The sequence below is a fragment of the Neovison vison genome, chromosome 6 (genome assembly GCF_020171115.1).
Source record: "Neovison vison isolate M4711 chromosome 6, ASM_NN_V1, whole genome shotgun sequence".
NCBI classification, from domain to species: Eukaryota; Metazoa; Chordata; class Mammalia; order Carnivora; family Mustelidae; genus Neogale; species Neogale vison.
The window spans coordinates 55190877-55215300 of NC_058096.1; the positions used below are offsets into that span (position 1 = coordinate 55190877).

At 41.7% G+C, this 24424-nt stretch overlaps 1 protein-coding gene across 14 annotated transcripts in view; it reads left to right on the forward strand.

The window, feature by feature from the left end:
- Nucleotides 1-24188, forward strand: part of BBX (BBX high mobility group box domain containing) — a 278723-nt gene extending 254535 nt beyond the window's left edge. For 10 of the 14 annotated variants that reach the window (XM_044251313.1, XM_044251314.1, XM_044251312.1 and 7 more), the window contains 5 exons: nt 2368-2457; nt 3822-3881; nt 11141-11338; nt 13546-13732; nt 18267-24188. In XM_044251313.1, coding sequence (XP_044107248.1) covers nt 2368-2457; nt 3822-3881; nt 11141-11338; nt 13546-13732; nt 18267-18354 — 623 coding nt within the window. In that variant the 3' untranslated portion in view covers nt 18355-24188. The remainder of the gene's footprint in view (nt 1-2367; nt 2458-3821; nt 3882-11140; nt 11339-13545; nt 13733-18266) is intronic. The other 4 variants (XM_044251317.1, XM_044251322.1, XM_044251324.1 and 1 more) reach the window with 4 other exon arrangements.
- Nucleotides 24189-24424: the final 236 nt, after the last annotated feature.

The following is a 24424-nucleotide window of genomic DNA, read 5'->3' on the forward strand; positions in this document are numbered from 1 at the left end:
GGAGAGGGAGAAGCAGGCTTCCCCTCGAGCAGGGAACCCAGTGTGGGGCTCAATTCCAGGACCCTGGGACCATGACCTGAGCCAAAGGCAGAGGCTAAACCACTGAGCCACCCAGGTGCTCCAATACTAAGAGATTATAAAATTTGGAAATGTGAGAGATTCGGAACAGCCAAAATAATTTTTTCAGTTTTAAAACTAGCTACAAAAACCAGGAGGCAAGGCAGTATGGTACTAATGTAGTTATATACGTTAATAGAATAGAATTGAGGCCCAGAAGTAGACCTATATATATCATCATTGGCTAATGGATTTTCAACAAGGAAGGTAAGACTGTTCAATGGGGAAAAGATTAGTCTTTACAGAATGGTGCTGAGACAATTGGATAACAACATGCAAAAGAATGACTTTGGACTCTTATGTGCCTCAGAAAATATACCAGAAATAACTTGAAATGGAACACAGACCTCAGTGTAAAAGCTAAAGCTGTAAAACTTCTCAGAGAAAACATAGGGGTCAGATCTTAGTGACCTCTGATTTGCAATGGATCCTTTGATGTGACACCAGAATACAAAGTAAATAAATTGGACTGTTAAACAAAATTTAAAACTTTGTGCTTCATATGACACTAATAAAGTGAAGAGACAATTCACAGAATGAGAGGAAATATTTGCAAACTACATATCTAATAAAGGACTTCTAACTAGAATATATAAAGAACTCTTAAAACTCAGTAAGAAGAAAGCTTAGTTTAAAAAATGGACAAATTATCAAAATGATGTTTCTCTAAAGGAAGTATACAAATGGCCAGTGGATCCATGAAAAGATGCTTAGCATCATTAGTCACTAGGAAAATGCAAATCAAAATTACAGTGAGAGAAATACATCCTTCTGAAGGTCATAATCAAAGACAGGTGATAGTGTTGATGAGGATGTTAAATAGTCTGGCGATTCCTCCAAAGGTTTATAAATATGGAGTTACCGTATGACCTAGCAAGTTCCACTGCTCAGTATGTGTCCCAAAAAATGAGCATGCATGTTCACACAAAAAGCTTATATATGAGGAATCATAACAGGATTATTCATAATAGCTGGAAGGTGGAAAACCACCAACGTTTCTATGAGCTGGTGAGTGAATAAATAAAATGTGTATCTATAGTGGAATACTATTCAGCCTTTAAGAAGGAGTGATATGCTGATACATGCTACAACAAGAATGAGCCTTGCAAACATCATAGCACATCAAAGAATCCAGAAAGTGAAGACTGTATTACATGATGCATTTATATGAGATTTCCAGAATGGGCAGATGTGTAGAGACAAAGTAGATTAGTGATTGCTCAGGGATAGAGGGAATGATATGGAAGGGTGATAGCTAAAGGATATGGGATTTATTTCTGAGATGATGGAAATATTCTAAAACTGGTGGCAGTTGCAGATATAGGTGAACCTAAGAGCCAGTGAGTTGTCTACTTAAGGCAGGAGAAGTTGTTTGCCTTTGGCAAGAGGACAGGGCATGTGGGTGTGGATGCTGCCTGGTGGGCAGGGGCAGCTTATAGAGTCTCTAAGTCCTTAAATCCTCACATACATCAACTCTTTGAGTTAGGCACTTTCATTATCCCCATTAACAGATGAGCGAACAGAAGTTAACATAAAATGATTTGAGTCCGTTTCCCACAGGAATGTATCAGCACAGTATAGAAAGAAACCGCTTTGGGGAGGTCAGTGCTGCCGTTGGCATTTCTGACTGGGTAACTGACAAATCTTAGTTCTGTTTCCTTTATCTGAGGACACAAAGATACAATCTGAGACTTTCCTCCCCTCCCACCCCGATTTTTGGGGCAAATATTTTTCTATTTTTAAAGCATGTTTTCTTCCCAGAATAACCTCAGAAAAGGCCAGAAAGCTATCCGATTCTATCAGGCCAATTATTGTCCTGAAAGTGCTGTTCTTGTTAGGAAAACCATTTTCTTGGAAGAGAATAAATGCCCCGCCATCCTTTCCTTCACCGTACTGAAGTATCTAAAATAAAGTAAAATTGTGTCTGTTAAAAACTGTAACTACTCTGCAGTGATGGGTCTGTGGTCTGTCTCTGGTCACTAAATCTACAGTTTCTGCTTAGGAAGTCCCAGCCCCAGTGGGGGCTTCTGCCCAATACATTCCGAAGGAAAATATCACTGTCTTTTAAATAATCCCAAGGAAGGATGCTGAGCGCTAGTTAGAGGAGTAAAGATATGCAAGATGACATTTCCTGTGACTCCGTTTGCTTGTACCACAGGGGGGAGGAGGGTGTAATTGTTTAGGAACACACAGTATTGTTTTATGAAACATTGTCAATTTAAAATATATTTATATTAATATTGTCTGTAGGTCCTTTCCAGTCTCAGAAAAAGAACTTATTCCACAAAATTGTCAGCAAATATAAGCACAAAAAGGAGAAGCCTAATGTTCCGGAAAAAGGTATTGGTGCCTTCCATCCTCCATCAAGGTTTCTTGGCCACCTCCATTGTGAATCCATCTTTGAGTAACGCTTCTGTGCACCGCCTTTGCCTTTTCCTTCCCTTGGCTTGCTTCAGTGTCATTGGCTCCTAATGCAGGCGTATTCACGATTTCTAGACTCCGCAGCTAATTGCAAAGAGAGATCTCCTTCACTTGGATTCCTACTCAAATCCCATAATGTCTCTATTTTCAGCGTTCCATATGAATCCTAAAATTGCTTTGTTTTCATCCATATTTGGTGCATTTTGTAACTTAGTCTTCTTGAGCTCTTATTCACTTATTTCCTTTGACTATTCTCGTTTCTCTCATGTTCGGCAGCCTTCAGACCAGGGCCACGTTTTCCTACCTCCTGAAACCTGAGGAGTTTTCTATTCATATGAGAGTGCCACCATTTCTGTAGTTTCTCTGACCCTTGAGGATTCTTGTCTGGGAGGATTCCACTCCGCAGCTGTAACCCGTCTCTTTTTTTCCCCCATCTACGATACTGCGTTTGCCCAACTCTTCCCACCCCCTTCAGTCACATAACTTCTTTCCAGAGGGCACTAGAGATGCATTGCCCTCCACCGTCTCTCCACTCTGAGCATCTGTCTTATTGTTACGATTTTGATGGGCCCTTGAACCTCTTCAGCGCTCATCTGAAGATTTCCTTCTTCTCATAGTTCAGGACTCCTATTCTTATTCCACCTAAAAGATAAACCTCCCCATCTGGTTCAGTCCAGCCACGTGTCCCAGAAGTGAGGCTTTCTTTAGCATCGCCCTGCATGTTCCTGTCGTGACTACTGTGAGCCTACTCATCTGAGGCCCATTCGCATCCTCCTTGCATGGCCAGATGTGAAGCCTTTTGTGTTTCTGGAATGAGGCTTTAAATGCACCTGTCTTCCATGTGTAGACATATGTACCTACGTGTTCCTGTATGTAACCTTTTACTTAATTTGGGTTTTATTTTCACTTCCGCTCCATCCTCTTGGTTTTGTTTTTTATGTTAATATTTTTTTCTCTGCTTCCAGTAGAGAAAACTCCCTCTTTAGGTAAAATGTCAACTTTTATCATTTCCTTATAACTGATCTTCAGTTGTCTTGATTAAAGTCCAAGAAATTATCCAGCAGTGTATTTCATAGAAGGCAGATTTATTTTCAATCCATTTCCTGTATCGTCTGATTATTTTAGTTGGCAGATGCCATTTTGAGAATTAGTTAAAATAAAACTCGGCTTCTTTTGTGTGATAAAGTTCCTATTTAAGCTGTTTTGTGTATTGTCTTCTCTTTAGTGTTATGAGTCTGTCCTAGGAGTGGAGTTTCACTTTCTTTCTCTGTCGTTGTTTTTAGGAAGTGGGGATAAATGGTCAAACAAGCAACTCTTCTTGGATGCCATTCACCCTACAGAAGGTAAACACGGCAGTATTCTCTGTCATTCTAGGTAGTCTGTGTTGGAAAGGTTTTAAAAGGCATAATATATATAGGCTCACCCGAGAGCCCAATACCTGAGGGCTCGTAATTTGGTTGTTTTTAATTTTCAAATCAAAACTGTCAGATTTTTTGACCCTGCTGGGGGTCAGGCAGTGTGTCATATGGAGCTTAATTTGTCTAAGGGGCACTTACAACCTTTGAAACCCATTCACCAGAAATTGAAGTTTTCCATAACTAAAAATACTCGTGTTGCAGGCAGATGTCTATGGGTAGAGTGGAGCCAGCGTGGGGCTTTCCTAGTCGGCCGGGCTTGGGCACGCCAGCAGTGTTCCCATCCTGAACTTCACCCCAGCACACCTCCCAGTACCTCTGTTCAGATGGAATGTTCCAGAGGCTTATGGATAACCAAGGAGAAGTTCCATGTTGACTAGCATAACATTACAGCTTCCCAAGTGCAGATTTTACTTCAAAATTTCCCACAGCCCTATTTAGTTGTGATGTCTACCTAATTTTGTTGAATATTGAACCCTCCAGTGAGTACTCATTTCTGTGACAGTTAATGGGCTGTCCTCTTCTTACAGTTGATTCTTTTTTTTTCATTGTTGCTATTTTTAAGGAGCTCAACTCTTTTTTTTTTTTTTTTTAAGATTTTATGTATTTATTTTAGAGAATGCCTGACTGCGCATGTGAGCTGGTTAGGGACAGAGGGAGAGGGAGAGAGAACCTGAAGCAGATTCTGCACTGAGCTTGGGGCCCCACATGGGGCTTGATCCCACAACTGGGAGATCATGACTGGAGCCAAAACCAAGAGTCAGACGCTTAACCGACTGAGCCACCCAGGCACCCCAAGCTGAACATTTTTTATAGTCCTTAATTAGGAGTCGCTTCATTTGAAAACTAGAAGCAATCTTAAAGATCATTGAGTCCAGTCCCTTTGATTTATTTACAACCAGAAAGGGGAACTTAAGAAGACCATGTCTTTTGACTCCCAGATAACCTCTCGTTCCTTTCCTGGGAGGGAGAAAAAAATTTCAGATGCACATTTGGCCTCAGTCATTTATCAGAAATCCTCATGAGTTAAAGGTATTTCTCAAAAAAATACTCAAACTTGAGTTTATAGCAAACATGGAATTGTTTTTATTTGGTAGTCACAGTCCGCACGAGCCAGATGTCTGCCTTTATGTCACTGAACTTCTATAAAAAAAAAAGCCCGAGTTTATCTGTTAATCTGGCCTGCTGCTTCATGTGCACCACCCTCCAGAGGACTGTTTCTGCTCTTAGCTGCGCAGCCAAACAGGAATTGTCGTGCTGCTCTCCGCATTAAATGCTGACATCCAACGTGCGGTGTATATGTATCCGCTCTTGTGAATTTTAAAGATCTATTCTGCACAGACTTGATACGTGCAAGGCAGTGATGAACAATCAGAGGAATCAAAGAGGCTCTTCTTAGACCATCTTTACTCCTTACTTGAAATGATACTGTTCTAACTGTTTTGTTTTTTGAACAGTAACCCCGTGTCTTGCAGAGCGTGGTTTCATAGCATGGGCAGAGAGGGAGAAAGAATGAGTAAGGTTGGAATTAGGAGGCATGGGTGTCAGTCTCTGATCTACCGCTAAGGAGCAGTTTTCAGTGGCATGAATTATGTTTCATCTCTCCAGGTTCACTCTCCACTTGTGTACTAAGTGTATGTATGATGCATGCGTTTAGGGGTGGGGTGACTGCTGAAGGGGGTGACACGTCGGCGTCAAATGTCATTTTCCCTCTCATACTTGCTGTTACTACCTGGTTTTTTTGAGTGGGTAGAAAGGTGCTCGGGGTGGCCTTAGTCTACAGCCCTAATTCTGCCCTTTAGGGGGCAGAAGAGTAAATCCATTTCAAGTATTTGAGGCAGTACCAAGGGTTTAGTGGACTAGAGTTATTATCGCTGATATTAATTATATTTATTACTAATATTTATGACTGCATTACAAATTTTAAAGAGTATGCATTGAAAACTGCATGTCTTCTGGTGTGGAGTGGAGTGTATATTCACTTCATGTGGTCAGGGTAAAAGGAATCTGTTTGTGCATCAGTAATTACCAGTAATTTAAAGTGACCTTTTTGGCTATTGATTGTCATACCTTCCCCTATATTTCCTTGTTCAGGTGGTGATGGTGCACTTGGTGAATTATCTAGGCCCTCTTTCCCCATCGCTTATTTAAACTCTACCTTGGAGAGCATACGTACCTAAGGATAGAAGATGAAACCATAATCAGGATAATGTTAACATGTGTTAGCCATCTTGGGTAAAGGTTAGACAGGGGTTGTTTATAGCTGATGTCTGTATGAGAAATGTTGGTTCCACTGAGGTGTTCAGCTCAGTTTGCTCTTCCTGTCTTGGGCTAAAGGGGATGACTTCAAGCTCACTATTCTTTTTTATACCGTCCTGAGTATAATTGGCTTGCAGTTCATTCCCCCATTCCCAAATATCAGAAATCTTTAGGTGCTTAGTAATCACATCTGCAGTTTAAATGCTAAGCTTATAGTCTATTTAAGCATTTTTCCCCATGCTTTTAAAATTTAAAATTGGTAAACCATTTCTTGACACTTTTGAAGATCATAAAAAAAAGATTGCTTATCACCCTAGAATTAAAGGTTAAATTATCAGATAAACCAAGATGACTTATATCTGCCACTGTGTTTATCTGTGTATCAAGTTCTGGTGTCCTGTGTTCACGCTTAAATTGCAGGTTTCTAATTGTAATAATAACGATAAAGATAATTAATACTTAATATTGCTTTATAGTTTCTAGAGGGCTTTCACAATTTTTTTTAAACGAATCTTGGCAGGAGCCCCAGGGAATTCAGGAGGGCTTATTAGCCCTAAGTACATCATAAGAAATTGAAGCCTGACCAACATAAGCAGGAAGAGAAGAAATCGGCACTCTTTCCACTAAAACACATGGGCTGCTTACAGTTTCAAATTTTTCGGGCATATCTGAGCCCTTATTTGGCTCAGATGTTGCAATTTAAATGGTATCTTAAGAGAAAAAAAAAAAAAACAAAACAAAACACCCAAACCTGAGACTTAAAATCTCCAGAAGATTAGTTCCTTTGCGGTATATAAATCTAATTATGGGGAGAAAAATCTGGTTTATAGTTAGATTTTCAAACATGATCCACAATGCTCGGACTAACCTTGATCTCTTTTCTCAAGTTCAAAATAGCTGCTGTGTAACTTCAGCAGGGTCTCCTGGGATCTTAGATAAGGCTCATTCATTTGATTCTGTTTCCTGTGTTCCATTCAGCATCTGACTGCATTTTCAGCTCAAGAGAGACCAACCAAAGGCTGTGAGATTCCAGATTTGGCTATAGTAATTTCTGTGTAGGTTTGATTCCCCTAGTTGGAATGTGAATTCGTAACTCTGGAGCACTCTAGTGGCCTCCCGGGGTTTGGTACAACCACAGTGCTGCTATCTCAAAAGATTCACCCCACATTTGGGGAGCAGGGTTTGGAAAACAAGACAGTCTCTTATTGCCACATTCCTAATGTTGCTCCAGGAGTGAGCTCACATTATCTCTCTCAGATGATACGCTCCAAGTGTGTTATGATTATCGTGGAGTATAAAAACTAGCCCTGTGGACTTGTTTCACAGTGCTTGGGTAGGTTTGTGTGTTCAATTACAAGCCGAAAGAGAAATGACTAATTTGTTTTTAGAGGACAAAAGCTTTTCTTTTCTCACATTTCCATTAGTTTGGAAGGGAGGGAAAAAAGAAAAAAGGAACTGGCTTGCTCTCTTGGTGCTCAGCGTCAGACTTTTTCTCTCTCTGAGCTTCTTCCATTTCCTGTCTCTCACCACCAGGCCTTTCTTTGCTTTGCTTACGTTGCTGGACTCAGATCTGCTGTTGCATCCCAGACGACCACTTCTTGGCCTTACCTGTTTTTCCTAGTTCTTCTGTCTTAGGGTTCTCTCTGAGTGCTGACCCTGAAGACTGTCATTGGTCTTGGCCTCCAGACAGCATAGGATGGTTTGGGGATAGCTCCTGGGTCAAAGCATGGGGCAGATTCAGGCTTACCTCCACCAAATTCTGGCAAGATCTCATCATATCCCTCTTTCAAATGTGGACAATCTCCAGGCCCCATGAATACTTTGTGATCTGGCAATAAGTGCCAACAGAGGTGGCATGGCCTCTTTTTCAGTGATTTATGAGAACCTTCAGTGTGTTCTCACATTATGCCTCTTCCACTTGGTCTGCAACCTAACTTGCTCCTTTTCTGTTTCCCAGTACACCAGACTCTGGGACCTGATGGCTGGTGTCTGTTGGCCAGCCTACCTTCCACCCCAGCTCCTTGTCTGCTGGCTTCTGAGCTTCTCTGAGTCCCAATCTGCTTTTAGGCCTTAACTCTACCTCCCTTTTGCAACCCCTTTGCAGCCATCCCCTTGGCTTCTTACTCTGTTTTTACTAATGTATCTGGAACACATAGGAAACAGACAACCACTGAAATGAAACCATTCGAAGGCTTACCAAAGGCAGGAGAACTAACAGTCCTTGTCAAGGGAGTACTCTTCCCTTGCCCTGAGACTCCGGAGCTGGCTGGAGGCTGGCTGGGAACCTGATTTTGGGCTATGTGACAAATGACAAGAATTTGGGGGCTCATGGCTCCTTTAGAGCCAATCTAGTCCAGCCTCCATCTTTATATGAAGAAACTAGACACCTGTGGTCCTGCAGTTAATAAATTAAATTTAAAGTCAAGAGTAGAATCTAGGTCTCTCTGTGACTGTCATTTCTGTTATCTCACGGTCTTTGTATAGAAATCAGGTCATCTTTTCCTAACCCACGTGGCCTTTTCTTTGACCTCCTGGGTTCTTTCTTTCTCTAAGCAATTCTTCTGATGTAGTTCACCCTTCATCTTTGGAACCCTGCTGTACCCTTAATTTTGTAAGTTCTAGATTTTTCTAGGAAATGGAAAGAGAAGAGAGAATAGGTTAGTGCTTTTTCCGGAAGAGCCATCTGTAACGTTGTATACATGTTGGAGAAGTGATTAAGATTCACCCCCTATAATCAGAAGGGATAACTGAAGGATCTGATTTAAGAAAGTAGAAATTCTGAAGCTTGTGAATATCTAATAGAGGTTTCTTATCCTCATTATAAACTCATATTCTGACTTCTTTATGGCTATCAGAGGTTTTGAATTTCAAGGCTAATGCAGAGTCATGAAACTTCTTTGGAGGGTTTCTTAACCAAATTATCCTTTATTTTACTGGCAGTTTTTATTGAAGTTTAAACTAAAAAAAAAAATCTTAAAATACATACCAGCACTGCTCTATGTTAAGCTAAATATCAAAGTATAAATACACCAAGACTGTTTCCTGGGTACAGATCTACAATTTAAAAGGAGCCTTTTTTCCTAATTTTTGATTACTTGTTTGAAAAGATACTTGGGAGTATTGCCAAGTAGTTTCTTTTAAATAACTATTATCTTAAGCCTGTCCCACATGGCCGTCTATTATGCTCTGTTGAGGTAAGGCCAAGCCACAAGTCACAGTATGATTTCTGCTTTACATCCTTTCTTTTGATGTAACTGAAATGATTTCCCACTTGTTTTGGAATGGGAATCCTGGAATCAATCTCTTAAGGGCAAAGATCTTAACAAATTCATGGCCTTGCTTTCCCAAGGATGTACCTAACCTTGTTAAAAACCCAGATTAAAATGTTTAAGTGAAGGCCATATAAGGTTTTATACCAGCATGTGCATTTTTTCACACCCTGAGTTATTCTTGCTCTTCCTCTTATTTTAGCCTTCTTTCCTCCCGTGCAATTCGCATTGTTGCATTTCCAGCGTCTCCCTTCAGCTCTGCCTTCCGATCAGCACCTTCAGTTATCTCCTGGCTCTGTGCATGGAATAGGCCACTCAGACCTTGATTTCCTGAGCCACATTCCCCTCTTTGTCAGAAACTGTTTCTGCACCTCTCTTAAAGATTGGGTGATTTAAAAATGGAAAGATGCCTTGCCTCTTTTCCCTGCTTAAAAGCCTGTAGGCCAGGGTGCCTGGGTGGCTCAGTTGGTTGAGTGACTGCCCTCGGCTCAGGTCATGATCCCCGGACTTCCAGGATCGAGTCCCACATCGGGTTCCCAGCTCCTTGGGAGTCTGCTTCTCCCTCTGAATTTCTCCTCTCTCATGCTCTCTCTCACTCGTTCTCCCTCAAATAAATAAATTTAAAAATCTTTAAAAAAAAAAAAAAGTTTAAAAAAAGTCTCAGTTACTAAGTTTGACTACATGAATATATTCTTAAAAGCTTACTGCACTCCTATCTACATATACTTGTCTTACTTTTAAATTGGGGGTGGGGTGGGGAGAATGAACTCCTGAGGAAATAAGTGTATACGAAAAGATACAGGCGTCCTCATCCTGTTTGAACTGGATGCAAGGACTTGCATGACATGCGTACTCCTTACTCTCAACACAGTGACTCCTCAGAAAGAAGTGTGTGCTGTGAAATGATTCACTGGTGTTCAGTTAGAATGAGGGTACCTAATACCTTTCTCCATTTTCAGTCATGGCCTGTGGTACTTCTTTAAATTCTCTTACTGATAAGCACATTGACCAGGTCCTAGAGTTCAGTGAATGGGAGAGTGTTTCCTTATGTGCAGGCATCACCAGTGTGAGTTAGGTCTTTGCTGAGTAGTCAGTATGCACAGAAGGAGGAGGTCGGGCTTCACAATTTCTTTTCTGACCACTCTGACCTGGTGCCTGAAAGCAAGTGTCCCAGTGATGACTATAAATTTAGAAGCACATATTTAATCTCCGTTTCCTCAGAAGAAGAGAAACTTCCCTTGTCATCTTCCCCAGACCAGGTTGGCCAAGAGGATCTCGGATAGGAACCCTGACTCCCATGTAGAAATTATGTTCTGTTGGAGCACAGTTCACTCAGATTTACCTACACTGTATTTCCCTCCAAACCTGCAAGATCCAAACACTTAGAAAATAAAATGTTACTCCGATGGCCTTTTGGTTCAGTAGTCTATGAAAAGAGAGAGAGGGTATCTGAATCCTCTGTACATAATTTATCAAAGCAAATATAAATAAGTATATTTGGTTAAAATCATGGGCAACATTTTCTTTTTCCCATCAGTACTTTGAAAACTAAATTTCAGTTCTCCATTCGGATGGATTATCCATTGAGAAATGTTTCTAAGAGTAATGTTGATTTCTTATGTTTTTGTGTGTAACTATATATGATCTGTCCTATTTCAGCCATATTTTCAGAAGACAAAAACACCACAGAGCCTGCTCATAAGGTTAAAAATGCCCTATCCATTCCCAACACTCCAGAGCCAACAACAACGCAAGAACCCTTGGTGGGCAGCCAAAAGAGAAAAGCAAGGAAAACCAAGATCACCCACCTTGTCAGGACAGCAGATGGCCGGGTATCACCAGCAGGAGGTACTTTGGGTAAGAAGAGGGAGCTTTAGATGAGAGAAACCAGAGCTAGGTGGTGACTATCAGGGCCACATTGGACAGCAAATGGCTCTAAGCCAGCTCTGGGTCCTCATTGAAAAATAGGTCTGTTCTGTGGGTTTGGCCGCAGGAACATTCTTTCTCTGGATCTCCTTGAGAACCAGTTTTCCACAAGCTCCCAAATGTACAAAATGTATACGTGTTAAAATCATAGCTCTTTTTCTGAGAGCATTCTTAGAAAGGAAAGGTAATTTTTAGGACTGCGTGTTTCTCCTTCTCTTTCTCAGCATGCACAAAAGCAGTCTTCATTAAGTAAATTCCCAGAGATCCTAGACTTTTAAAAATACTAGATGAATCAGTGTTTCTTCACGGTTCACTGTTCAAGTCACTACAAACCATATTATCAAGTATTTAAAACCAGTGGATTAAAGAACCTTAGACAGCATCCAGCACTTTCTAATAAGTTGATTCTCACCACTGAGGGACCCTGAGAATGCTTCTGGATTTCTTGAGTTTTCTGGGCTGATCTTTAACCAAATCTTAACTTACACTGAATTTCTCCATTTTTCAGTCATGGTGTGTGGTATGTTGGCTGTTCCTGGAGACCTCCATTGTGGCAGAATTGCCTGAGGGGCCCAAGTTAAGGAGTGGGGACAGAGAGTGACTCTGAGCACATCCCCCTCAGATCTTGGGGTGCTCCATCAACCAAGCATTAGTGGCCTTAGCTGTGGTTGTCCTCCTACCTTTCGGCCCCCCCCGGCATCTCAGTCCCTCAGCTCTGAAGTGTCGCTCCCTCTGCCCTATTCCAGTTTCCAGAAAAAGGTTAGAGGTCCACAGTGACTTCTATAAATAGAAAAAGCGTTTAGAGCATAGTGGGGAAAAAGAGTGAAAGACAAACTGAGAAAGAGACTCTTAACTATAAACTAACAAACTGATAGTTACCAGAGGGGAGCTGAGTTGGGGGACGACTTAACAGAGCTGACGGGTATTAATACGCTTATCATAATGAAAAAATAAATTAATAAAATAAAAACAATGTTTAAATGAGTGTGTTTTGAGTGTAGTATTTATAAATACCTGATTTAGGTTAATCTCATTGCAAATAAAGATTCATTGCTGAGATAGAATAGGAAGACAGTGGATTTCATGCACATTTTGTGTTTAGCGTGTGTACATTGTTAGAACAATAAAGCATATTAAATATTCCCATTTTACCCTGTTACATAAGAGATTAAGCTCAAATTGGTAGGATTTCATTTTTGAATACATTGACCTACTAGGTAGAAGTAGGGAGAGAACTAGATCTCATTTTCCTGATATTGTAGTCCAGCAGACCCCTCACTCCTTCCATTTTCACTCTGGGTTCTGTTCTGTGATTTTGATTTCATAAATTGTTAGAGCTTCATTTTCACTTCAGAAAGAGTGAAAGATCTTAGAAATATTCCCTTCATTTAGAAAAGCACATAGCGCTCTCATGTTCTGATATATGGCATTTACAGCCTTTATCATTTGCTTTCTATATTCAAAATGTTTTAAAAATCATGATAAAGATTCCTCCTCCCTTATAACAGCTACATAGTAAAGAAAATGTACTCATTTCCAACAGTAGATTTTCATAGCGGTTTAGCACGTCTTTGTGAATACCAGAGGTCCCTTCATCTTCCTTCTAGTAAATACTTAGAACAAGAATAACAGCTGGGGATCTTGCTGGGATTGATCGATCTCATTGGGATTGGTTTAGGCTGTCCTGAATGTTGGTGTCAGAGCAAACCCAATGTCCAAGTTGCCATAGCTGGGTATCCTACGGCTTCATCAGAAATGTCTGCGTGGTCGGGTTTTTAGGGGCCTTCTAGAACACCTACAGGCCCCTTTGCCGAAGTCCCATCAGTTTTATTCTGGTCAAAGCCTATTTTTTCCCCTCTTACTCTGAGACAGACCTATTCTTGGTCCTTGGATAAAACACAGCTTCTCTTCCACTTAGTTTCAGGGCATAACACTGTCCATAGTTGGAATTGAGCTTGATAAAAGAGTTTTATTACCATGGGAGAAGAGAATCTGTAAAGCCTTGGTATTCCATGGATGACAAAAGTGAACAAAGAATATTAGCTCATTTCACATTGTCTGGCGAAGAGTTTTCTCTGTGTTCCTTCTCTGGAGAGGACATGGTGATCCTCCTGTGATGAATTTCCCTTTTGTTACAGATGACAAACCAAAGGAACAACTGCAGAGGAGTCTCCCGAAAGTGACTGAGACAGGCTGCCATGACGAAGGCCCCCAGAACCCCGAGGCCGCAGAGACGCGGAGCAGCACTCCAGAGATGCCAGCCGTGTCTGCGTTCTTCAGTCTCGCCGCGCTGGCCGAAGTGGCCGCCATGGAAAATGTGCACAGGTGAGTGGTGTGTGTCACCAGGATGTGGGGGGTTCTGGCCAGCCTTACCCCCTCATGCGGAACAGGGTTAGGGAGAACGACATGGAAGACGAGGTTTACTTCCCGACGGGTTGTGTGGTATTTTTCGCAATGTGCTGTGGTTCACGAGTAAGTTACGTCCTAATTAGCAGTGTGGGAAGACACCGGAAAATAGTCAGCCAAGGATCGCATTTTGACTCTCTTGTTCTGTGGCTGCACATCATTTCCATAAGAGGCGTGGGAGAGCAAAGAAGCCGCATCATCTAGTCGTTAGGTGTGAGCTTCCAGGTCAGGCCTCAGACCTGTGTTGGAGCCCTGCATCCACCATCGGCAGAGTGCAAGGTCGTGAGCAAGATGGGTCACTCCCCTCTCTACCCTCCGGTTTCTTTTCTGTGAAATGGGTGTGGGTGGCACTCATTGCACAGAGGTGTTCCGTGGGATGAGCTCGTGCACCAGGGCAGGCACACGGGAGACTCACCCTCGGGCACGGTGCTGGTGGCAGTGGTCATGCTACTGGAAGGAACCATGCTCAGGAAGAAGGTCCTGTCACCCGTGTCGTGGAGGACAGGGGGCTTGCATTTGTCCTTGTCTGTTTGCTGAAGAGTCATTTATTTCTCTCGGCCTCAGTTTTCTCATCGTCCAGTGAGCATGACAGTATCCCCCAAGAATCCCAGAATTGTGAAGATCACATGAGATCATAGATCTGAAGGCCTTTTGAATCAGGAAAGTCTCACAGAAAGTATATTAAGTTTGAGCGTATAATTGGGTGTTCTGCTATTTTAAATGGACCCTTTGGGAAGGCAAAAAAGGCATTTGTAAATTCAGGTATTTCCCAGACTTCCAGTCTTCACCACAAGAGTTTTAGATCTAACACAACCTCATACCCACCCATTGGGTTTCACTCTCCTCTTCCACATCCATGTTTAGGAGGCCCTGACGTAAGCTTTGTTTGCTTCTTTTCCCTTGTCATATGGTTCTAGAGCTTTTTCACAAATCACCTCTAGATGAGAGTAGTCAAATTCCTTTTCACATGTATACTGCAAGTGCCTAATAGCAAGTGAATGCTGACAGACACTGTTAAAGTCTGCTCACGTCTCCGAAGGAGGGAACACACAGTTCTCCACTTAGGGGGTTTTATAGTCGAGAACGGAGGACAGACTCCTCCGCATGCAAGAAGATGAACTATATGCCTGCTTGTTCCTAAGTGCCCCATAAATTTTGGAAATAAGAGGCAATGTAAGAAGTCAGAGGGGATCATAATTCAGGGCTTGGAAAAGTCTATCACACAGCCCCCTTTGCTGCTGCCAGCATCCCCTCTGAACACAACTGCGGTCCACCCTGGCTCCGCTCAGCAGCCTCCCAGGACTGGCGGCTTGTGATGGCAGGAAGCCTCCGCAGACCTCGCCTCTCATCTCCACCACCCCGTCCTCACTACCCTGCCATCACGTGGCATCACTTGCTGCTGCCTAGCCCAGCCAGGTTCTGGGCTTTACACAGTCCCCTCTTGGGCAAACTGCTGCCCCTCCTTCCCTAGTCCTGCTGTCTTCTCTCCGTCTTCCTCCCAAAGTCTCTGGCCTCTCTGTGCATACGCTCCCAGCCCAGCTGCCACACTGGGTTGTAATTATTCATGGACACATCTGTCTCTTCCTGGTATATTTTGAAAGCACAGCACTGGTTTTAATCCTCCTGTCCCCAGCTTCCTTAGCTCTTGGTATAACAGTGGATGAATGAAAAATGGTTGGGTAGATGAGTAAATGATGTGTTCTTAAAGTTTGCCTGCCTAAGCTCACCAGCAGGCATAGAGAAAACGGTGTGAGCAAAGGTTCTTGTCTTTAAAACCACCCATTAGAAAGAACACTATTGCATGCTAAAATCTTACTATCAGTCACAGAAATGGTTAGTGTTCTTAATTTGTAGAAAAACAGATCCCCTGAAGAATCTTGGTTGTAATTTTAGCCCTTACCTGTTTCTTTTTCTTACTATTTTTATTTTTTTCATTTTTATTATGTTAGGACGCCATACTGTACATCCTGAGTTTTTGGTGTAGTGTTCCATGATCATTGTTTGCGTATAGTGCCCAGTGGTCCACGCAGTCCGGGCCCTCCTTCATACCCATCACTGGGCTCATCCATCCCCCCACACCCCTCCCTTCCCTCACTTTGTTTCCCGGAGTCCATCGACTCCTCACGGTTCGTCTCCCACTCTGATTTCCACCCACTTCATTTTTCCCTTCCTTCCCTTGGTGTCCTCCATGCTATTCCTTACATTCCACGAGTATGTGAAACCGTACGATAATTGTCTTTCTCTCCTTATTTCACTGAGCAGTCTACTCCAACTGAACAGTCTCCTCCAGTCCCATCCATGTTGGTGCAGATGGTGGGTGTTCATCCTTTCTGATGGCTGAGCAATATGCCGTTGTGTATGTGGACCACATGTTCAGTACCCATACAGCTGTCAAAGGGCACCTCCAGCCCTTACCTGTTAAAGCAGAGCTACCAGACTGCCCTCTACCTGGGCAACTGATGACTGCTTAGGCATCACCCAGGTTTATATGTTAGAGGGTGATCATCAGAATTAGGAGTAGAAATGTATCACCTGCATTCTTGTCATGAGAAATCTTGACATTAAGCTCAGAAACCCAACATAGAGAGTCCATTTTGCAAGATGCAGGAAATGGGAAGTTGGAATAAACTTTCGTTGAGAGCGTGTTTATTTATTAGGGGTTTCATAAGGGAAAGCTCATTAAATTTAGTCCTAAAATCAGCCCTACCAGGTGGGTCTTTTTGATTCCTTTTTAACGATGTTGCAGACGGTTAACTTGCCAAGAAAACACAGCGAGGGTGAATTAAGCTTTGCAGTAAGGTCTTTGAACTCTGGGGTCTTTGCCTTTGCTCCACCGAGCTTGCTGCTTGAGCAAGCTTCTGTCACGCCTGAGGTTGTCGTGACACATCTTGCTGCCCCTTCCCCCAGGACCTGCCCCATCCATTAGCTGGAGCCATGTCAGGTTCCCCCTCCTTTGCTCGTTTCTTGGACTCAGCTGGGCTTCCACCCCATTTTCTTTCTGTCCCTGTTGCTCTTTTTTGGATACTGTACTTCTCCATCTTTCACTTCTCTTTCTTCTTCTTATGTTTCCTTTTTCACTACTTTCTACAATTCTTTTAGTGTTGTAATACTGTCACAGATTCCATCTTAAAGGTAAAGAAAACCAGCATTTTAAAGTCCTCTTCCTGAACAAAGAGTTGAGCGTATTGAACAGTTGGTGCTTGCAGCATCCCCACATGAATGAACAGATTAATCCAGAGGTTTGATTATAACACATGTTTTGTTTTTCTAAAATCCTAATATCTTCGGCTAAGAGATTATTGGATTCTCAAATCCCCAAACGTTGTAATTTATCTACACTGTTTTTGTGTGTGTGCATCAAGAGAAAGAAATTTGGGTATAGTGATGAAAATTTGAATTTTCAAATAGTACAATTTGAATTTTTAAACAGCTCCTTTTGTTCTGTGTAATCTGAAGAAGATACTGTGTGGAAAAGGCCACCAGAGGCCTGGCTGCTCCATCAGCAATTTCCAGCCTCGAGCTGAGCAGACCACTGGCGGCCAGAGCTGGGGGTGGACACTGTCTGGTCTTTGGTGGGCCTGTTGGGAAATGTCAGAGAGGTGCCCCATCCCATCTTTTTAGAGTGAGAAGCTCAAATTACCAAGAAATTGAAGGGTTTCCTTACAACCATCAAGTAAATTTTTCCTACTCATTTACCAAAAGCTGAGTGAGAAATCAGCTCCGTCTGGTAGTAGTTCCAATCCAAACAATGGGTATTTCTGGGAATTGTCTGGTCCTCTCTGGAGTTCTCTCTCCGCATATGTTGATTTGGCCCAAGTCACCTGGATGTTCTCATACTCTAAACTCAGTTCCCCCTTGCCGCCTTCCCCTGTGCATGTGCTGCCCATGTGCCTGTGAGACTTCTCTTTCATCTTTTCATTCATTTGTGTTGGAGTCCCAGGCCTCTGGTGTCAGGGGCCATTGCTTTAATTGGCCTTACGTTTTAAATTGGGTTTATTATTATATCTCTTGGGAAATGAGCCTGGAGGTGATCAATTAGTACAGGAGAGTTTTCCCCTTGGGCATCACGAGGAAAGGCATGGTTCATATTTTAATATCAGTGGATCAAGAAGACGACCTATCTTAGAGCCACGGCCCTTGATTAAAAGTTCCCCACTTCTTAGGGAGTCGCCCCAAATCTGGTGGCACTTGAAGTCCTGCCTCTGCAAAATGGAGGTGGTTGTTTGGGGGCAGAGTAGATGGTTAAGTCATGTGAGGGGAACCGAGATAAGAAAATGTCAAAAAAGAAGCAGCTCTGAGAACAAAAACGGTTTTAATTGAATAGCATAAGGAACAAGTCAGCCTTAGGGAGTAAAAGATACTGGAAAGCTCTTACTGCTTACTCATCATCGTCTTCTCTTTCTGATAAGGTACTCAGTGGGTGACTTCTTTTGTCCTTCTCCTTGTTTTGCAGGGGTCAGAGGTCCACTCCGCTCACCCATGATGGACAGCCAAAAGAAATGCCACAGGCCCCTGTACTTATTTCCTGCGCTGACCAGTGAAGCGCCTTTAATTGTAAAACATTGTGCTTTACCTACTACCCTAGCCCTGTCTGTACCGAGGGATGCTAGTGAGTCCGTGTGGTGGGAAATACAGACTGCAAACAAGTGCGCATTGCCCTGCACGGCCCAGATTCACTTGAAGCAGAAGTTAGCATCCTGGGCCGCTGTGTGTTCTTTTGGAACCCAGAGTCTTTGAGGGTGATGTTCTCTGTCTTGTCAGGAGCAGAAACGGGATGATCCTGGAGCTTTGCTTTCTATTGAAGGCTTTTGACGGTAATAGGTGGTAACTTGGTAAAAGGCTGCCTTTACTGTAGCTCATCCAGCATCTCTTTTACCAACCAGAGAGTGTGAAACTAGTTTCGTATATTACCTAGTTATTCTTTCAAAACAAAAACAAAAAACAAAACAAACAAAAAAAAAAACAACAAAAACTGACGCACTGCACTAGTTATTATTAGATATTCTTAGTCTTTTTTGTACATGGAGATTTAAGTTCTAAGATGGTTTATAAAATAGGTTATACCTACATTTATATTGTAGAATAATATTAAAAAGCCTGCTCCAGAGACCCCCAAGCAGCGCGGGCAGGCGGATGTACCATTGTTAGCGGTGTATGCTCGGCCTCGTGGTCCATATATTCTGCACTTTTATATTTGCCACCAGAGTGGTAGTTTGCTGGCAAAACAAGAAAAAAGAGAGAGAGAGAAAAAAAAATTAGAATTTTTACAAGCTGAATTTTTTTCCTTAGCCTTGAGTGACCAAGAAGCACATGCTTGGGGCACATTGTGGCAAATATTTTCCCAGACAGGGGAAGAGTCCTGCAGATTACAGATTACCGATGTTTTCATGCCTTGAGGATTCCTTTATTTTTACACAGGGGTCTAAGTGACCAACGGATCGTTCAGACAAACAAAAAAAGAAAAATATTATTCAGAAGTGACCTTAGTATTACTTCACTATTCTGAACACATTGAAGACACTCACTTCATGTGGACTTTGAGCTACAGACCTTTTCCATCCATCCCAGACAGACTGGACGGGTAGCAATTGCTATGCACAGCCTGATTGCCGCTGCGGGGTTCTAGAGCCATTTTGAGTTGTGTGGTGTGAAGGAGGTATGGAATAAATGATGAGGGAGGTATGCCTGACCAGGGTGGGAGTCTTAGTCATGGAGCCACCTGCAAGTTTATTTCCTTTTTGTGTTCTGTTGCTTTTGAACATAAAACAACCTTGTGTATGCCAGTGCCAAGCGGATTACCTGGCTTATTAGAACATTCAACATATTGACTTAACCACCTGACATTCACAGTGTCTTGTTTCCTAGCAACACATGCAAAGTGATAAATCAGAATTAGTCGGAGGCTACCGATTTTACAGGGTATTTGTTCCATAGCACAAAGTGTATCCCCACTCTTGCATTGCAGCACAAACTACCAAATTTTAATTATTGGATTCCAGCAATAATTTTTATTGGTTTTCAAACTGGCGGAATTTTGATAGCGTTAGTTCGAGTTTGAAGCTTTTGAATTAGATCTCTACATGGTGACAGTTTACAAGGTTTTATCTAGCTTTCTTATTTATACTTGACTCAATTGTAATGATGACTTTTTTTTTTCCTAATCGTAATTTGACCTAATAGCCATACAAAAAAATGACTCTATTAGTACCAACTAGGTTTAGCTTTTCATAGTTGTAGATATTACTTCAGTTTCGGTGCTGGAAAATATGTACAACATACTAACAGAATTGAAAAAGAATATAGGGATTTGTTCGGTTTGTTGTTTGTTTTTTTTTTTTCTTCAAAGCAGGTAAAGAGGGCAGCAGAGCATTGGAACGGTGTCCTCAAAAATGCATAATCATTGTGGGCATGGAGGAAGAAGGAATTAGTAATCTAGGTTAGTCAGAGGTTAAAACTTAACCCCATTCACATAGAAATAAATCAGGTAAGCAGCCCCAGGTTTTAGTGTAATATTTTTACTATAATGCTGTTTTATTAATATTTTCTAAACTTCAAAACACAAAGTGAATGTTTGAAAATTGCTGGGTCCCAATGTTGGTGGCTGTTGGAGTTTTTGGACCACTTGCTAGCAGTGATTTAAAAATTATAATTAGCTAAAAATCCAAAAAAAAAAAAAAAAGTAAAAGAAACCAACAACAAAAATTGTTTGGTGCAGAACATGCACCTTGACAATGGTACTAACTTGTTATTCTATAGAACACAGTTAGAATAGATCTATTTTTGCCAGAGCACCCTCCTTCAGTCCTCCAATGACATTTCACTAGATTTCCTTAAGAGATTGCTGTATATTCATGGGACCTTTTTTAAAAAGAAGCAAAACAAAAGATTACTTTTTTCTATGTGATTAATATCTTACTTGATCTGCTTTTCCTAAACCTCAGTGGCTTTTCCCTTAGGCAGGGGTGGGGTGGGAGGGCAATCTACTGGATATGACTGTTTTCAGATACTTTAAAAAAAAAAAAAAAAAAAAAAAACCTTTTTGTAGAGATGCTTAATTTTTAAGCGGTTAGGCACTGAGAGTAGCAGAAATCCTGCAAAGCTTTATAGTCCTTTAGACACTCGCCTTGTTGTTCTCTGAGTGAAGTCTTGATTTCAATAATAGTGCTTTTCTCATGCCCTGAATCCGCTGGAGAAGGGTGTTGGTATTTTCAGGTAACAACATTTGTTAGCACAAATATTTCAGACCAACCTGTAGTGCCCCCCCACCCATCTATCATTTTCATTTCATTTCTGTCATTCTTTTATATTTTGGAAAATCATATTGCTATGGTGTGTACCTTAATCTGCCAGCAAACACCATCGACACTAACATTTGTCCCACAAGCATCCTCAAGAGAAAAAGTTGTTGCACCTTATGTATATCTCAAGCAAACCAAAATATGATGCTTTTCTGCTTTGTTTTATTCTAAATTGTTGTATCATATCTTTCTGAAAAACCATTCTGAATCTAGTTGAAATTATCGATATTTATGCTTTTAACCTTAATTTCTGGATTCAAACCTGTATATAAATCTTTTGAAAAAAATCGTCCTAGCCCTCCTCTGTGATGCCGAAGTGGATGATTTCGTCTCAGATGGAGACACAGTACTGTTCCAGTTTCTTTAGCCTTTTATTTATTTAGTTGTTCTGGGTATTTTCCTATGTAATTTTGAAGTGTGTAGAGTATATTATAGTAACTGAAGCTGCAGCTCTACGAAGCTGAGTGAAAGAAAAAAATACTGTAAGACATCCTTCTGAAGTTTTTACTTGTTTGGATAACTGTAATGAGATCAGGAAAAGGAAAAATGTCCCACAGCCACATTGCTGATACAGGTTCTTATCCCCAAATTAGGTTAGTTCCCAGATTTTAGATCAAAATGTAATTCATCAAAGCCCTTTTGTAAGGATAAATCATACTGTTGTAATTCTTACAGTCGTCTCCTCGCCTCCCCCCCCCCCCCCCCGCAAATACCAGAACTGCGTTCACTGAATTCTGTCAGATGAGCTTTCTACCAATGTGCTGAAATCATTCCCACATTATCCCTGATTCTAGTTCCGGCCATTAAACTGTTGGGGTGGGGGCGGGAGCGGTGGAACACTCTGAACAAAAAAGAGCATCTGAACTGGTCTGGTTATTTATATTCTGACATGTGTATTCCCCATCACTTTCTTATCCAGTCAGATGCTAATCTGCCTCAGTCCTAGAAAATTTTGTTTGCACTACGCAGTCTTGGGCTCATCGTATGGAAAAGTTTGCACCTCTGTAAAATCTCCAGCAAATTATAAATTGATACAGAACCAGGAGTAAGCCGGAAATGGAATTACATGTTTGGCTCCTACAGTGTAGGAGTAGTGGGGAGGGAAGGAGGGTATCCGGTAACTCTGTTCCACGTTTGGCATGGGCATTAATGTGAAGCAATGGGATCGTGCTGCCTGCTGAACTACTGTATGCATCCCAAGCGTTCTGGAGTCCGGTGGCCAGCGTCCACATGGCGGAGAGGAAGCACCACCGCCTCGCTGGGGAGAAGGAAGGAAGTCCTGCAAGGCCTGGAACCGCCCCTCTGTAAAGGGAGAGTCGGGGTGTCCGCAATGCTATTGAGGAAGACTCATCTTTGTTGCACTGCTCCCTAGAGCCCTCACATGAGGCCAACCCTAACGGGCTACCTCGGCTTTACAAGTTCGTTTCAGTAAGTCCTGTTAGCGAGCTTTGTCCTTTCTTGCTCCTCCCTTCAGTGCCACTGTTCCCACTGCAGTGTTGTGACTTCCCCAGACCGCCTTCTCCAGAGAGAATAATGTATTGCAGAAAATGGGCAGTAGAAGCAAATGTCGTTCCTATATATCTGACCTATAAAGTATTCAGAGTGACGTTGACTGCTAGGCGGAAATTAAATTTTAGCTTTCCCCTCATAGGACCTTGTTTTGCACCTTACAAAGAGAGTACTAATTGTTAATTAGCTTTTGCTTTTATTTATACAAGCATTCCCAAAGAACTAGATTCGGATTTTGTTTTTATTTGAGTTTTGGGATTTTTTTTTTTAAATTATCTTATTTAGGTTGACTAACATCGCACTTACAATAAGAAACAGTTGTTCGGTTTATCTTGCCAGATATGTCTGGTGAAGTATTCAGGGTTTGATGGACTGCTTTGCTTTAGTGTGGAAGTGATAGCTAAGTTTATTATAGTCCATATTAAATCACCTTGTCCTTTTCACTGGGGACATTATTTTCTTTACATCTCAGATGAAAGTAGTGACAAAATAGTGAATAACAAGACAAATCTGTTTGACTCCCTGATACACCTCCATCTGTTTGTGCTATGCTTTCCTTAAAAAATGGAAGTATGCATTTTCTTCACACCCGAAAGAGAGCTTCCTCTCCTAGCCAAATTTTATTTGTGGTGGTAGGATTTATGCTAATAAATTAAAAGAGGAAACCTTGTATTAAGTTCTGTGACCACTATTTCCTTGTTGCAGTCCGTGGTCAAAATTGATCCTGCCCTCAACTCGATTTTTGTGCACAGAACTAGTTATCATGAGAATTACTACTCCTTCCAAAGATCGCCCGACACCTTGGGCCAGAACCAGTTACTGAAGTAACAAGGACCTAATTCGATGCCTCCAAACCCTCCCACTCGCACGGCAAATCATACCTCACAGGCTCTAACCTGAATCACAGAGGCACGTGGGTTTCTCAAACTAACACTGCTGTCCCTTCGCAGCCCCTAGGGGCTGGCTCATGTCCCCTGACGCCTCACGTTAGTGCCTCGGCTGTGAGAGCCCAGAACTCGGGGTGGGGCGGGTTTGTGACCTGGAGCTCAGCACATGCTCAGCAACGTTCTTCTCATTTCCTTCGCACTAAACCAGTCTCTTGCTCTCAGGAATTTGTCCAAAAAAAGAATAAAAACCACCTGAGATTCCATGTACCGGATTATGAACTTTTCTCATAGGTTTGAATTGCTTACTTACATGTCGTAAATTAACCATAGCTTCATTTGACCACCGGGTCTTAAGTCTGTTGACAGTTTCAGCATGACTGAATCGCTCATTTTTTTTGCTTTCAGAAATTGGCTTGGTTCTCTTTAGAGTTGGTGTAAACATGCCATGTAATAAATGATTTCCACTTAATGGTACAACAGAATTATTGCTTTCTTAGATGTATGTGTAGTAAAAGTCAATATACACATTTATATAATTTCTTTCTTCAAAATCTTATACTTAATTTGATATTTCTAAAAATTGCACATGTAAGTCATGTGTATAACATGCTAAAGTACTTTAACTGTGATCTTAAAACTGAATAAAAATATTTAATAAAAATTTGAAATATTTTAAAGAGATTATTCAAATACATTTCTTTACCTCCATACTCCTGGCCAGAGAGTCCGTGCTTCAGTAGACCCTATCTACTAAAAACAGTAGGGGAAATGCTTTAACTTCAGCGAATTCAGAATGTCAAATGCTGGTCTCCTCCAAACTCTGCCTGATACTCCCCACATTTGAGCAGCCTGGGTTGCTTTTGCCTAATGGGTGGAGTAGAAATCAGCCGACTAGAAGAAAGAAGATAGGTTTCATT